At 37.6% G+C, this 17,527-nt stretch overlaps 2 protein-coding genes across 2 annotated transcripts; one reads left to right on the forward strand and one right to left on the reverse strand.

Moving 5' to 3' along the window:
* Nucleotides 1-184: 184 nt before the first annotated feature.
* Nucleotides 185-12,556, reverse strand: LOC307160533 (extracellular calcium-sensing receptor; the record flags this gene model as incomplete). Its single annotated transcript, XM_079874692.1, has 7 exons — nucleotides 185-1,086; nucleotides 1,253-1,376; nucleotides 2,381-2,605; nucleotides 2,758-3,567; nucleotides 9,734-10,022; nucleotides 10,198-10,359; nucleotides 12,549-12,556. The coding sequence occupies 7 exons, from the start codon at nucleotides 12,554-12,556 to the stop codon at nucleotides 185-187; spliced, it is 2,520 nt and encodes an 839-aa protein (XP_079730818.1).
* Nucleotides 12,557-12,933: 377 nt separating this feature from the next.
* On the forward strand, nucleotides 12,934-16,755 carry LOC307160534 (extracellular calcium-sensing receptor-like; the record flags this gene model as incomplete). The annotated part of the gene is made up of 6 exons (XM_079874693.1): nucleotides 12,934-13,139; nucleotides 13,267-13,564; nucleotides 13,743-14,576; nucleotides 14,754-14,975; nucleotides 15,580-15,703; nucleotides 15,860-16,755. 6 exons carry the CDS (start codon nucleotides 12,934-12,936, stop codon nucleotides 16,753-16,755), a joined length of 2,580 nt encoding a protein of 859 aa, XP_079730819.1.
* Nucleotides 16,756-17,527: the final 772 nt, after the last annotated feature.

The following is a 17,527-nucleotide window of genomic DNA, read 5'->3' on the forward strand; positions in this document are numbered from 1 at the left end:
TATAGTCTCATGTTATTTTAAGTATATACAAGTATTTACACAGTCTGTTTCCTATATCCCTATATGAAGATATCAGATTAGAATAAACTTAACATATCATATTAGATAATAATCATATATTATTATATTAATTTATGGTAAAATATTTTTTGGATACTTATTCCACATTCAACATCCCACTGCATCATTTAATAACTTTTCCCATGAGATGTTGCTTGGTGTTCTTTTCAGGCTTCAGTAAAATAATGTAACATTTGGGGGCAAATAAGCAGAGGAGCAGGCCAAAACTAGAAGCTAAAATGGCAAAAATTTCCACAGCAGTTGTAAATTTACCAGGCTGGCTGACATATGCAGGTACAAATGCCAGCCACACTGCACAAAATATAAGCATGCTAAAGGTGATGTATTTGGCCTCATTAAAATTGCCTGGCAACTTCCGTGCTAAAAATGCCAGAAAAAAGCAGACACAAGCCAAAAGACCAATATATCCAAGCACACACCAGAATGCCAGATCAGAGCCCACACTGCAATCCAAGATGATCTTGGACTGTTGATATTTAGTGTTTCTATAGGGGAAAGGTGGGGACGCTACAAGCCAGACAGTACATATGACCACTTGAACTAGAGTGCAGCAGAAGATGATGATTCTCTGCTGTATTGGGCCCAACCATTTCATTATATTGTTTCCTGGTCTGGTAGCTGTAAAAGCTGCCAGCACCACTAAAGTCTTGCCCAGGATGCAGGATATGCAGAGGGAGAAGGTGATGCTGAAGGCAGTGTGTCGTAGCATGCAAGACCAGGATGTGGGTTCCCCAATGAACACCAAAGCACATAGAAAACACAGAGTCAAGGACAACAGGATGAAGAAACTGAGTTCTGAGTTATTCACACGGACTATAGGGGTTCCTTTGTTGTACAGAAATATCCCCAGCACTGTGACAGTCAGAAAGGCTCCCACTATAGCTATCACAGTCAGCGTGATTCCCATTGCATCATGGGAGAGAAACTCAACTACTTTCGGGACACACACTGTTCCGTTTGCATTGGACCAGTAGTCTTCAGGGCATGACAGACAATCTACTGAATCTAAAAAAAAAAATTAAAATAATAATAATAATAATCACTGTGCATGTGAGAGATTTAGAATTTAAACAATTACATGAATGACATTATCAATAAATGCAAGTAAATATTTATACATAATACACAATTATAAATATGTATCACTCAACATGCAGTAAGGTGCATCTACCTGTTTGATTACTGATCTTGCCACTCTCACATGGAACACAGTCAAAGCAGCACAGAGGTTGCCCACGACGGGCAGCCGTCCTGAACCCTGGGACACAGCTATTACAGCACACAGAGACAGGTACCTATGAAAAAAAGTAAATATAATCACAAATTTCAATGTATTTTCTGTATGTTTTCCTCTGTTATACGCAGCATACATTAGCAAATGTTTTTGATTGAAAGCAGCTCAAGGACACCATAGTGAAATATTTAAAAGAACAACAGATTGCAGTGCACAGTTAACACCTTCAAGTCAAGTCAAGTTTATTTATATAGCGCTTTTCACAATACAGATTGTATCAAAGCAGCTTCACACTATTAAATAATACATCAATGTTTGTTTCTAGTGGAAAACGTCCACGTTTGGTAATGCTGACCAATAGTATTGTTGATTGATTAATTAAATTAAATATCCCCAAATATCCCCAACTGAGCAAGCCAAAGGCAACAGTGGCAAGGAACCGAAAAACTCCATCAGGTGACCTAATGGAGAGAAAAAAACCTTGGGAGAACCCAGGCTCAGTCGGGGGCCAGTTCTCCTCTGGCATTTATAAACTAGAGGTCGGATTTAACTTTAAGATTAAAAGTATTATATGAATGCCTGGCTGAAGAGATGCGTCTTTAATCTAGCTTTAAACTGGGAGAGCGAGTCTGAGCAACGAACAGTATCAGGAAGACTATTCCAGAGTTCTGGAGCTAAATGTGAAAATGCTCTCCCTCCTTTGGTGGATCTGGATATCCTAGGTATGACCAAAAGCCTCGAATTTAGTGATCTTAAAGAGCGCGATGGATTATAGGGCGATAGAAGATCCGTTAAATAGACTGGAGCTAAGCCGTTTAGGGCTTTATAAATCAGTAGCAGTACCTTGTAATTAATACGGAACTTAATAGGTAACCAATGTAGTGATGATAAAATTGGTGTTATATGATCATATTTTCTTGATCTAGTAAGAACTCTAGCGGCGGCATTTTGGACTAACTGTAGCTTGTTTATTAAGGATGCAGGACAACCGGCTAATAAAGCATTATAGTAATCTAGTCTCGAGGTCATAAATGCATGAACTAACTTTTCTGCGCGTGACCTTGCCTTGTTCTGTTGTTTAGACCACATAATGGCATGTTCCTCAATCACCAGTTCTCTCCCAGAATGCTGAGCACCATCATACAGGCCCACTTTCACAAACTGAATATCCCCACTTGAGTGTCTTTGCCAGTTTATCAAATCATAATATGGAATTGAGTCTCCTTTATTATCAAAGTTAACATTTTCTCCGGATACTGAGAAGGAAACATCCTCAAGATAATGCTGAAGCTTTAGAGTACAAAAACAAAAAACAAAATAATAATAATAATAATAATAATAATATTGTTTAAAAGACCAGATAAATTACACAATTACATTTGCTATGAAAAAAGTCACCGAAATTGAAAATGTTCCAAGTATAAAGCCTAAAACAGTTTTACCTGCAATGGGAACACATTGCTGAGGTTTGCACATGAGAAATTCTCAAATGGACCATTTCCAGGCCTGCAGTGAATGAGGTTATGTAGAGAATGAGCAAAGGCATACACTGCTTTATACACATTGTAGGTCACACGAGGGCTGGATGTGTTCATGTAGGCAGAGTGTTCTTGTCTGAGAGTTTCTTTCCCGGTGCAGGAGGGCAAATTGCTGTTCAAGTTGGATGTGGAGGGGGAACAACCATACAGAGCCTCCCACAACTCCTGAACTTGGGGGTTTGAAGGGTACCTTTCTGGGGTCACTGTTTTGAGGTAATCCTGAAGACCTGGAATGTGTCCTTGACGTATTGCAAACCCAATTGTGCCATCTAAGAATGGGTATGTTTCTGCTAACAGTGAAGCTGTTACCCAAGCCTCACTTGCAATCCACTGAATTCCTGTGATATTTTGAGTCACAAACTCTCTCAAGAAAGGGTAAAATTCCCCTTCTACTGAAAAAACAACAACTACCTTAGCTGTTGATTCCTTCATTACTTTAAGAATCTTTAGGACTTTTTCTTGGGTGTAGTCTTTTGGGATCATTTCATGATAGGCCAAACAAATGTTAGTATTTTCAATGTCTCGCTTTAAGCCTTGCAAAGCAAATCTGCCATAGTCATGGTCTTCAGTGACCACACCAATCCATGTCCAGCCAAACCTTTTTAACAGCTGTGCAATAGCTTTGACCTGATAATCATCATTGGGAACCACTCTGAAAAATGTTGGGAACTGTTTCCGATTACTTAGACAAGAGCAGGTTGAGAAATAGCTTATCTATAAAACAGAAAAAAAAAAAAATTAATTACCATAAAATACATTAAAATAATATATGCATATTGAGCTTATGTTTCCAAGATACAGAACATAAACAGAACAGAAATAACTTATTACCATGGGTATTTGGAAGGGTTGCACAGTTCTGGAGAGAACAATGGATTGTGAAGATCCAGATTCCCCTATTAATCCTAATAAAGGGCCAGCCCCAGAGCACATTGAACTCTGAACAACATCCTGCCCATTCAGTACTGCTAGGACTGCTTTCTGAGCCGTTACAGGAGTAGAGCAAGAGTCAAAAATCCTGTAAGCCAGTGTATGATTTGAAAGGAGATCTTTTCTATTGTTTATCTCCTCCACAGCAAGCTTCATAGAAAGAGCCCAGCGGAAAGCTCTTGGATCAAACCTACATTTAAAGCCACAAAAATAACTTTGTAAAATTGTTTTTAGAACATTGGTTTACCATCTTATTTTTTGATTTTGGTAAACGGAATACAAATTAAACAGCAGGCAAAATATTGAATTGCCCAGAAATTATTGGAAAATAGCAAATATCCTTACCCTTGACACTGTGCTGATAAAGGTCTCTTTATGTAGTCTGTTGATGGAAGTTCTACTCTATAATGTAAAGGAAAAATTCCTCCTATTGTGAGGTCTCCACTAGACAAGAACACTGGAAGATCAAAGTCATCCTGTGGAGAGCAGGTTGAAGTCACAGCTGCACTAGAAAGGTGAAATACAGAGACAAAAATGTAAATCATTGTTCTATCAAGCTCCAAAAAAACTAAGAGAGCTAAGAGATGTTTCTATGTCCCAAAGATTTTATATGGTTAGCTACCTTGCATATCATTATGTATGATGTCTCCATGGGTTACAGAATTTGCTAAATTAGGTGGCGTATAATAGCAACCATGCAGCAAATAACAAATTAATATGTCGAATCTAATTTAAATATGACGCCTCGTCAAAAATTAAAGCTATATTATGGAACTTTTTGAGCAAAATTTAAATAGTGAATGAGTACATCATAAAACCATTTTCCAAATCATGTTTTTGCCTTACCCTAAATCTCTATGAGCCTATGATAATTATTTATATTTTAGAGTTGTCAGGACAGATTTCAGGAAACTGCACTTCATCATTCGTCTATGCCATATTCATAAAGGAAAAAACGTCAGGCTACTACTACATGCAGTGGAAGTAGCTTAGCCACAACAACAGAACCTCAGACCGAAAAGGTTTTGCAGGCAAAAAGGGAAAGAGACATACTCGTAATAAAACACAAATCAACATAATTTGCATAGCATCACACTTGCTGTGCATTCACTAGGTTCACAAACCAATGTTTATGTTGGTAACAATGCCAATCTCTAAACCAGTTACTACTTTTTTCTAATTTGCCTTTAAATAACCTTGCCAAGTTATAACATCTTTATACCAGGTGTAAACAGGGCTTATAGGTGAATTGTGGTGATTCAATCAGAAAAACTTTCCTTGGAAGATTGGGTAATGAATCCAGAATAACTGGGTCAGATAGGCTTTGATGATTGCATAATAGTCCTCTGTGAATGATCTAGGCCATTTAGAGAGTCCTTGCCCGTCATAGCACTTCAGTGCCCAGAGAGTAAGGGCGTGTTCACACTTAGCATGTTTGGTTCCATTAAAATGATCCCTGGTGCTATTGCTCTGTTAGTGCTGTTCATTTGAATAAGTGTGATAGCTGCCATCCGAACCCTGGTGCGCACCAAACAAGCAGGCCGAGACCGATGAAAAGATGGGTCTCGGTCCGCTTCCAAACAAACTCTATTCGAATAGAATATGAATGCAACATGGACCAAAGACATGTAAACGAACCAAAAATGGGACATGATGTCACAAGATGCGACCTTAAAAACGACAGAATGCTCAAGCATACCTGTTTTTTCTCGCCATAGTCGCAATGTTGCCCATTACAGTTCGGTACAGTCATCAGAACCACGTCTCCTTGCAGCAGATCTTTGTTTGATTCCTGCTGCTGTTTTACTCCTTTACACATTTTATAAGCTCTTCGCGAGTTCTCAGCTGGTCAAAATACCATCATATGTAGGCTATGCACATACAATGAGCGCATTTAACCCAGCACACCGCATTGTTTTGGATGACCGGTAAGTTCCATCATGAAATATATGTAATAAAAGCCGACCAATCAGGTTGTGAACATATCCCTATACCTTTAGGTTCGGTGTTAAAATGAAAATGTGAACGGTAAGCGGACCAGGACTAAATGTTGTTGGGTTTTTTTGGTCTGGACCAAATAAACCAAGTGAACTTAACTACAAGTGTGAACACACCTTAAATGACCAGTTCACAGTGGTCTGCCCTAAAACAAGATCCATATCATTGAGAAGATATCTCCTCTCTAAGTGGTTGGCTCAGAATAGGCAGCAATGGACCAGACCTTATGTCAGTAGCCAATAATCTAACTCTAGAAAAATAGAAGTGGAATAAGTGATACTGACGTCTGTATTCCCTAGCCTGAGGACAAATTGCAGGCCTCTTTTTTTTTTCATTTTTTTTTTTTCATGTCAAACAGGTTTTTATGTTATTTGTCCACAAAGTCCCAAATTAAATACATGACATATATACAGGCTTTATTTTAATAGCATTTTGCAACAGCAGGATAGCAGTTTTAAATGGACACGTTTACATGTATATATTCCACTGCATTACATAAAAATTTATGTCATCTGCAAAGAAATCATGCTAGAACTTTTCTTTATTGTTTAATGAGTAATTTTTGCTGTTATATTACCCAGTGTCACAATGTATTTTATTGCCTTTTATTGCATGTGCAAATCAGTTAACCTTTCAACTGTCTATTATTTAGTCATTCTAAACAAACAATTGTGAAAAGTGTGTTTATGTTATCTTTTAGAACAAACATCACATGGTTGATTTTTTTTTTAAGAATCGGTAAAATGATCAAGTACTTTTGAAAGCATTATATTATTAAAGATACTTTTATGTGAGAACTGAACTGAGCTGGACGATGACATCACAATGACATAGACGATGGCATTTTCTCCAGAGTGGCTCTATATATAAATTAACTAAATTAATAATTTTTTTACAACTAAAATGAACCATCACTGAACTTACTTAACCTGGACTTTAATGCTATTTTCTTCTAGATCTGCTGTACAGCCGAAACAAACTTTGTTGCATTATTTTCCTGTTCTCTCTGTAAAGCTGCTTTGAAACAATCTGTATTGTAAAGCTGACTTGACTTGACTTAGACAATATTTTTTTAAAGACGTCTACATGCATTTTGTAAATGTTATTTATTGTAAAAATCATATATATTAACATTTAAAATATCATAAATGTATAATCTAATTTTATTATTGTAATATTAAAATGTTGCAGATATAATTTGGTTTTCACAGTTATTTATAGCTATAATGTCCTTAATATATCTTCTTGAAATCTGTTGTATTACAGATGTTGTCACAAATATTTTATCCATACAATAAGACAAAATGGTTTTATTTTGTAACTTTTCCCATTAAATGTTGCTTGGTGTTCTTTTCAGGTTTTAATAAAATAATGTAACATTTGGGGGCAAATAAGCAGAGGAGCAGGCCAAAACTAGAAGCTAAAATAGCAAAAATTTCCACAGCAGTTGTAAATTTACCAGGTGAACTGACATATGCAGGTACAAATGCCAGCCACACTGCACAAAATATAAGCATGCTGAAGGTTATGTATTTGGCCTCATTAAAATTGCCTGGTAACTTCCGTGCTAAAAATGCCAGAAAAAAGCAGACACAAGCCAAAAGGCCTATGTATCCCAACACACACCAGAATGCCAGATCAGAGCCCACACTGCAATCCAAGATGATCTTGGACTGTTGATATTTAGTGTTTCTATAGGGGAAAGGTGGGGATGCTACAAGCCAGACAGTACATATGACCACTTGAACTAGAGTGCAGCAGAAGATGATGATTCTCTGCTGTATTGGGCCCAACCATTTCATTATATTGTTTCCTGGTCTGGTAGCTGTAAAAGCTGCCAGCACCACTAAAGTCTTGCCCAGGATGCAGGATATGCAGAGGGAGAAGGTGATGCTGAAGGCAGTGTGTCGTAGCATGCAGGACCAGGATGTGGGTTCCCCAATAAACACCAAAGCGCATAGAAAACATAGAGTCAGTGATAACAAGATGAAGAAACTGAGCTCTGAGTTATTCACACGGACTATAGGGGTTCCTTTGTTGTACAGAAATATCCCCAGCACTGTGACAGTCAGAAAGGCTCCCACTATAGCTATCACAGTCAGGCTGATTCCCATTGCATCATGGGAGAGAAACTCAACTACCTTCAGGACACACACTGTTCCATTTTCATTGGACCAATAATCTTCAGGGCATGACAGACAATCTATTGAATCTATATATATATAAAAAAGAAGAAAGAAAATAACTAAATCAAATGATGGAGGCTTTATATTTTATTGTCAATAGGAAAACATACATCACCTGTCTGATTACTGATCTTGCCAATATCACATGGGACACAATCAAAGCAGCACAGAGGTTGCCCACGACGGACAGCCTTTCTGAATCCTGGAGTGCAGCCGTTACTGCATACAGACACCGGTACCTACAGTATATCACAATTATTTTTTTATAAAGTAAAAAAAAAAGTGCATTGACTCATTCAAATTGTACTGAAGCATAAACAAGTTTTTTAAAAAAAAAATCCCTTATCATACTCAGTGTTTTTATTTTAATAGGGGCTCAAGGATCACATATTGACATTTATTTGAAAAGAACAACAGATGGCAGTGCAGTGCACAGTCAACACCTTGCCTTGTTCTGTTGTTTAGACCACATAATGGCCTGTTCCTCAATCACCAGTTCTCTCCCAGAATGCTGAGCACCATCATACAGGCCCACTTTCACAAACTGAATATCTCCACTTGAGTGTCTTTGCCAGTTTATCAAGTCATATGATGGGATTGAATCTCCCTTGATATCAAAGTTAACTTCCTCTCCAGAAACAGAAAAGGAGATTTCCTGTAAATAATCCTGAAGCTTTGGAGTATAACAAAGCAACAAGAAGTAAGTCAATTTAGTAAGAAGAAATACACTTCATCTCATACAATATAATTGCTATTCTGTCTGAAAACCAGTTCTAATCAAACCCTAAGGTACTTTTACCTGCGATGGAAACACATTGCTGAGGTTTGCACATGATAAATTCTCAAACAGTCCATTTCCAGGCCTGCAGTGAATGAGGTTATGTAGAGAATGAGCAAAGGCATACACTGCTTTATACACATTGTAGGTCACACGAGGGCTGGAAGTGTTCATGTAGGCAGAGTGTTCTTGTCTGAGAGTTTCTTTCCCAGTGCAGGAGGGCAAATGACTGTTCAAGTTGGATGTGGAGGGGGAACAACCATACAGAGCCTCCCACAACTCCTGAACTTGAGGGTTTGAAGGGTACCTTTCTGGGGTCACTGTTTTGAGGTAATCCTGGAGACCTGGGATGTGTCCTTGACGTATTGCAAACCCAATTGTGCCATCTAAGAATGGATAAGTTTCTGCTAAAATTGAAGCTGTAATCCAAGCCTCACTTGCAATCCACTGAATTCCTGTGATATTTTGAGCCACAAACTCTCTTAAGAAAGGGTAAAATTCACCCTCTCCTGAAAAAACAATGACCACATTAGCTGTTGATTCCTTCATTACTTTAAGAATCTTCAGGACTTGTTCCTGGGTATAGTCTTTAGGTATCATTTCATGATAGGCCAAACAAATGTTGGTATTTTCAATTTCTCGCTTTAAGCCTTGTAAAGCAAACCTGCCATAGTCATGGTCTTCAGTGACCACACCAATCCATGTCCAGCCAAACCTTTCTAGCAGCTGTGCAATAGCTTTGACCTGGTAATCATCATTGGGAACCACTCTGAAAAATGTTGGGAACTGCTTCCGATCACTTAGACAAGAGCAGGTTGAGAAATAACTTATCTATAAATTTAACAAAAAATAGAAAAAGAAAGAAAAAGAAAAAGCAACAACTCTTAGCCAAATTTGTACATAACAGAAAAATTTATATAAAAATCTCTCAAGAGTAGTTAACATACTTTCATTATAAGACATCATTATAAGTCATATATATATTTACCATGGGAATTCTGAAAGGCTCCAGAGTTCTGGAGACAACGATGGATTGTGAGGATCCAGATTCCCCTACAATTCCTAATAAAGGACTAGCTCCAGAACACATAAAACTTTGAACAACATCCTGCCCATTCAGTACTGCCAGGACTGCTTTCTGAGCCGTTACAGGAGTGGCACAAGAGTCAAAGATACTATAAGCCAGAGTATGGTTTAGTAAAAGGTCTTTTCTGTTGTTAATTTCCTCCACAGCAAGCTTCATAGTGAGAGCCCATCGGAAAGCTCTTGGATCAAACCTTCATAAAAAAAAAAATACATCTTAGTTGAAATTCTTGTAAGACAATGGATTGGTTTCTCAGAATTATTTATTGGAGAAATAATAAAGTAAACAGTAAACAACAGTTTTTTAAAAAAAATTACAGGTTAGGAAAGACGTAAAAAAAAAAAAAAAAACATAAGACATGTCCTTACCCTCGACACTGTGCTGCCAAAGGTCTCTTTATGTAGTCTGTTGGTGGAAGCTCTACTCTATAATGCAAAGGAAAAATTCCTCCTATTGTGAAGTCTCCACTAGTCATGAACACTGGCAGATTAAAGTCACCCTGTGGGTTGCAGTTTGAAGTCACAGCTGCACTGGAAAGGTGAAATACAGAGACAAAAATATGAATCATTATCCTGTTAACCTCCATGAGAAGAAAAAAAATGCAAAGTGATGCTTCTCTTACCTTCGGTTTTATATGTTAGTCATGCATATGATTATGCATGACGTCTTCCTGAGCTATATTGAATCAGAATTATGCATAAAATCATAAAACGCAACTGCCAAATGCTTAACCTAGATGTTTATATAAATGTTATTATATTATGTTGCGTTTTCAGATAATTGATGGTATATAATTACTGTACAATGTAAATCAAGGCCGTAACCATGTCTTGAACATTGGGGGGAGGGGGTGTTATTGGTCTTTTTAGTTAAAGAAATTAAATGATTACAAGGGATTTAAGGGAATAAAGAAAAATAAATAAGAACACTGAAAGTTCCAGGTATATTGTAGTTATGAAGGAATCAAAAACTATTTCCAAAGAATATTTTATTGCAATATTTTGCGCAATTCACTCTTATTTGTATATTTCTAATGTGTTAAAAATGCTAATCATTTCTTGTCTCATCACATTCCGTACTGCATTGCAAATTTAAAAGTTCAGTAGGTAAGCCTTATAAAACTGATCGTATAAGTGCCCCTGCTGTTAGCTGTTCATATTGCTTTATTAGACTTTTTTTTTGTGCTAACGGCCCTCGGTTGGACGGTCGTTCTGGACTTTTCCAGAACGCACAGATTGTCAGTCCGTCCCTGAGTGCAACAGAGCAGCATCAAGAATATCAAATATCGGGGGAGACAATGGCCTTTTCTAATTATTGCGGGGGACTTAAATGCATTTATATATATATATTTTTGAACCAATTGAACCAATCATATTGAAGGTGACATGTTAGTCTTATTTGTTTTCTTGATTCTATAAAAACTGTTGTATCTGTGTTTTAGGGTGGGATTCTCAATGGAATTTGTCTGAGATCCTCCGGCCTTGCTTCTTGGGAGAGATTCCCTGAGAACTGCTCGGGAAGATCTCCTGGCCGTGATTAAAGCATTTAAAGGATATTTGCAGGTCTGTTTGTCAATTTATTCCTGCACAGGAAACTAGTTTAGGAAGCTAGTTTAGGAAGCTAGTTTAGGGAAGCAAGTAAGTTAGAAACTCGGCCAGTTGTCGACTGAAGACGCAAGAGCTAGAGTATTAAGGTATTGGTGTCGAGAGCAGACGCCAGAGAGTTAAGGTATTGGTGTCGAGAGCAGACGCCAGAGAGTTTAAGGTACTGGTGTCGATTTGGAGACGCCAGAGATATTAAGATCAGTTGGGTGTCGAGTGCAGACGCCCCATGTCGTTAGGTTTTGAGAAAAATATCCACGACAATATATATATATATATATATATATATATATATATATATATATATATATATATATAAAATAACACATTTAAAGTTGTTATACGACCACTTTATTAAACCAGAATTGCATTAAAGCTGCAGTCCGTAGCTTTTTTGGGTTAAAAATTATCCAAAATAATTTTTTGAGCAAGTACATAACCAGCAGTGTTCAAAACTATTTGCTTGCCGTAGCTCGATTCAAAATGGTAAGCTTGTAATAATGTTTTTAATTCCAGTGGTACTGGTGGATTTCCACGGGAAATTCGAGCATGTCTTTGCGTCATGATGTCACATCTGTTCACATAAAGAAGGAGTCTCGGCTAGTAGGCTATATTGCGTGTGAGGATGTTGGTGGTGGAGATTTATAGCCTTTTCTCACAGCACTTGATATAATTAAACTTATCAATTTGATGGCGGATCCAGAAAGGTTCAAACGACAATCACCAGTGACAACTTGATATTCACCCGTTGTAAAACGCTAAAGACTTGGGAGAAAAAAAAGAGATTGCAACTGGCCCATGCGAAAACAAAGAAAAATATCAGAAGGGCATGTAGTCACGCAATACTGGTGTTGTTAACATTAACAATTTGAGAACAAAGTATAATTTGCACGGTTTGACGTGATATGATAAGCGATCGTTAGATTTAATTGGCGCGATTCACTGCAATGCTTTTTTCCCCTTAGTTGGTCAGAACAAAAGTGGATGTTACTTACTTGTTTAGACGACATTTTCCGGTGAAAATTCTTATGTTGTTCATATTTCCAAAAAGTAGAATCTGTGACAGCACGTTGACTGACAGCCGCACATTCTCCTCAAAACATTGGATTCATCCGCACTGTGCCATGCCGAGGGACAACGCACGTAAAGTTGATAATTCCGCGAAGAATTGCAATTGCAGATTTCGAACAGAGATGGCGACAAAGAGGAAAAACTGCGGACTGCAGCTTTAAAGATTACAAACGTTCTAATCCTTTTTAATTGAATGTTTAAAGGTTGTCTCATGGTTGAATGTGTATCAGGCATGCATTATAATTGGTTAAAATAAGTGATTAAATTCACAAGGGCTTGGTACATTAAAGATTGACAGCAGGAGGGGCCTATGCTTTTGGTTTGCTTGTCTTCAGGTGAAAAGTTAAATCCATCCCTCAATCGCAGATTATCTATATATGCTGTACCCATTAGATTAATTTCTCTTTGTCAGTTATGGCATGGCTTTATGCAATGTTGCTTACATTTTGGCCTCTGTGTATTGGTTTGCAGAGTCAGCTTAAAACCAAGGACAACTGTGTCTTTCAGGGAGATGAGGATAAATACAGCTTTTACCAGGGGGGAGATGTGGTTTTGGGGGGGATTTTTCCTTTGCATTCCAGCCCTATATCGTCATTATTTTCTTTCAGGACCAAACCTAAACCAACCAAGTATAAATTGTGTGTCATGCTTTCATTGTGTAAATTGTGTAAAACAATTTAAATGTTTAGAAATTGTTTTAATTTTCTTTGTCGTATTGCAATTACGCAATGCATTCAATACATGTGTTTGTGAAATCTGTTGCAGCTTTACCCCTCGAGCACTGAGGTGGATGCAGACGATGATCTTTGCTGTAAGAGAAATAAACCAGCGGCAAGACCTTTTGCCAAACCTATCTCTGGGCTACCACATCAGAGACAGCGGTGATGACATACCTGTATCTGTCAAGAGGTCTCTTCTCCTTGTCAATGGACAGCCAGAGAGGGACAGTGGACAAAGCTGTGAAGATACACAAAAGCAGCCAAGCCCTGTAATTGTGGGAGATGCTGCATCAGGAGTCTCCATGGCTGTTCTGAGAACTCTAGGCTCATTCAAAATACCCTTGGTAAAACATTTAACATTATACATTTTTGCATTTCTTTCTTCGTTATGAAGGTTGTAATGCTGTATTGATTTAATACTATCATATTTTGTTTGACAGATAGATTAATATTACTTAATTGATCTTCAAGAAGATTAAAATTAGACTTTTAATCTTACTGAAATGTGTTTTTATATTTTAGGTGAGCTACTTTGCATCATGTTCCTGTCTCAGTAACAAGAGAGAGTTTCCAGCATTCATGCGGACTATGCCGAGTGATCTATTTCAGATTAAAGCTTTGGTAAAACTTGTATATTATTTTCAATGGACATGGGTCGGGGTGATCGGTGTGGATTCAGACTATGCTCGGTTTGCCATCCAGCTCTTCCTGAAAGAATCAGAAAGATTTAACGTTTGTCCTGCTTATGTCCACTTTTATCCTGTTGCACTGACACAATATGCAGTGGAGGAGCTTGTGAACATTTTAAAAGCCTCATCTGCTATAGTAACAGTAAACTTCTCTGGGGAATCAGAACTACATAGTATACTAAAAGAGTGCAGACGCCAAAATGTTACTCATCTTCAGTGGATTGCCAGTGAGGCCTGGGCCACATCAAAAGTCCTCTGGGAGGATTTTGGTGATCTGTTAAAGGGAACATTGGGGTTTGCCATACGGAGAGCTGATATTCCACATCTTGGCAGTTACCTCAGAAGAATACATTTTTCTGTTGCTGAGACGTCCCATTTTCTCTCTGAGTTTTGGGAAGAGACTTTCCGTTGTCGGCTGAATGGGTCCTTAAACACCCATGTACATGGAGAAGCAGCACAGAACTGGCCACCTTGCAATGGCAGTGAGAGTTTGGATGATGTGTACACTCCTTATTCAGATGTGTCACAACTCAGAGTGTCCTACAATGTTTATAAGGCTGTGTATCTCATAGCACATGCACTATATGACATGAGCACATGTGTCCCAGGAAAGGGCCCCTTTCAGAATGGGACATGTGGGAGTCTGTATAAAATTCTGCCATGGCAGGTGTGTGTTACTCACCATTTTACGTTCTCTGCATTTATAGCACTGATAAGGAATTATCAAGCAGTGTACAAGTTTTAAAGCAATATTTTAATATAACATCTATGTATCTAAATATTTCCATCCATGCATTTGAATGTTTTTGCTCTGCATCATACTTTCTCCCAACCTTCACCTTAGCTCCTGCACTACATGAAACGAACACATTTCACAACATTAGGGGAAGAGGTCAGATTTGATGACAGCGGTGATCCAATTGCATCCTACGATCTGATGAACTGGCAAAGAGGGTCTGATGGCTCCCTTCAGCTAGTGAGAGTGGGATTCTATGATGCCTCCCTTGAAGAAGACAAGGACCTAATAATAGATGAGCCAGTAATTATGTGGCATAGAGGAGAGAAGGTGTGTGCCATCCCACTCATCACCAGATATTGTTTACTATGTTTGTTTTGCCTTCAAATCTTCCCAATGATTATGGCTGAACTTAATAAAATCCAGTTTTGTAACTTTACATGGCAATGGACTATTGATTTCATTTTGTACTAAACATTTGTACATACAATTTGGGTCACACTGTAGTTTAGGGTCCAATTCTCACGATTAACTTACTATTAACTATGACTTTTGCCTCAATAAACTCCTAATTACTGCTTATTAATAGTTAGTAAGGTAGTTGTTAAGTTTAGGTATTGGGTAGGATTAAGGAATGTAGAATATTGTCATGCAGAATAAGGCATTCATATGTGCTTTATAAGTACTAAATTACAGCTACTAACTTAGTAATATGCATGCTAATAAGCAACTAGTTGACAGTGAGAATTGTACCCCAAACTAAAGTATTACCAAAATATGTTAAATGTAAATAATCCGGCTACATTTTTTATGTGTAAGGTTGCATAAGTTGCAGGTTTTAAGTTGCATATTTCTTTATGCAATGAAAGTATGTGGTGAAACTCTGATTGAGTTCAGACTACATTTCTACTGCTTGTTCTGTTGTGGTTATTAGGAACCAGAATCATTGTGCAGTCAAAGCTGTCTGCCAGGCTCCAGGAAGGCCAGGCAAAAAGGAAAGCCAGTTTGCTGCTTTGACTGCATACCGTGTGCTGAAGGAGAGATCAGTAATGAAACAGGTGTGAATTTCTTCACAGCTCCTCACTTAATGGAATTTTGAAAAATAATAATAATAATAAATAAATATACAAAACATAGACGTCAATCAATCAATAAATGTAAAACAATTAAATAAATACATTTTATGCTCCCCCTTTTCACAAATTTTTCCACAGACTCAAATGATTGCCTGACATGTTCAAAGGAAACATGGCCAAACCAAGCTCGAGACAAGTGCATTCCAAAAACATTAGAGTTTTTGTCCTTTCAGGAGCCCTTGGGAATAATCCTGTGGGCATTTTCAGCATTCGGGGCCTGTGCAGCATTAGCAGTGCTTGGTGTGTTTATAATGTACAGGAAAACACCAGTCATACGAGGAAACAATATGGAGTTAAGTTTCCTTCTCCTCCTGTTCCTCTGCGCATGCTTTCTGATTGGCCTGACATTTATAGGGAAGCCCACTGACTGGTTATGCCGGACTCGGTATCCAGCCTTTGGAATCAGCTTTACTCTCTGTATTTCATGCATCTTGGTAAAAACTGTAGTAGTTTTAATGGCATTCAGGGCCACCCTCCCTGGTAGTAATGTCATGAAGTGGTTTGGCCCTGCTAAACAAAGATCAAGTGTAATCGTGTGCACTTTTGTGCAAGCACTTATTTGCATCGTATGGTTAACAACTAAGCCTCCTGTTGCTGCATATAACACAGAGTTCATGAGTGCAACAATAATTGTTGAATGTGCTGTAGGATCTGAAATTGGTTTTTGGTGTGTGTTAGGATATATTGGCCTCCTTGCTTCTTTGTGTTTCTTATTAGCATTTTTGGCCAGAAAACTACCAGACAACTTTAATGAGGCTAAATTTATCACATTCAGCATGCTTATATTTTTTGCTGTGTGGATAACATTCATTCCAGTATATGTGAGCTCTCGTGGAAAGTATATGGTTGCTGTCCATGTCTTTGCTATTCTAGCTTCTGCCTTTGGTCTCTTGTTGTGTATATTTGCTCCTAAATGTTATATTGTACTTCTGAAACCTGAGAAAAATGAGAAAAAACATATGATGAAAAAATAAAATAAATACATTTTTAAAAAGTGTTACAAAGTTGTAATAATACGGTACAGTAAAAAATGCATGAATAGCCAAAATTTTTCCTCAGCAGAAATTACCTATACTACTTAAGTTATCCAGTAAATAAAATTACATTTAAATGCTGTGTGGATAACATTCATTCCAGTTTATGTGAGCTCTCGTGGAAAGTATATGGTTGCTGTCCATGTCTTTGCTATTCTAGCTTCTGCCTTTGGTCTCTTGTTGTGTATATTTGCTCCTAAATGTTATATTGTACTTCTGAAACCTGAGAAAAATGAGAAAAAACATATGATGAAAAAATAAAATAAATACATTTTTAAAAAGTGTTACAAAGTTGTAATAATACGGTACAGTAAAAAATGCATGAATAGCCAAAATTTTTCCTCAGCAGAAATGACCTATACTACTTAAGTTATCCAGTAAATAAAATTACATTTAAATCCATTTTGTTGTTGGTATTATTTATATTTGACTTTTGACATTTGTGATGGCTACGGCCACACAGGGTAACATCACCTCAGTTCTAAACATTGATTACCGTTTTATTATTTCACCTCTTTAGTTTGTTGCACTGATTATTATTTACAGTCATCTAAACTATGATATCTAAATAACGAATACAATACAGTTTTTTTATTTGGTTTATTTTGCTATACTTTTACATTGATTTACAGGGTGTGCACTAATCACGTTTCTTTGTGTTGAGTTACCTGGACTGTTGGGGGCGGTCCCTTCCTGGTTGGGCGAAAGGAGT

The sequence above is a fragment of the Squalius cephalus genome, assembly GCF_949319135.1.
Source record: "Squalius cephalus genome assembly, chromosome: 6".
NCBI classification, from domain to species: domain Eukaryota; kingdom Metazoa; phylum Chordata; class Actinopteri; order Cypriniformes; family Leuciscidae; genus Squalius; species Squalius cephalus.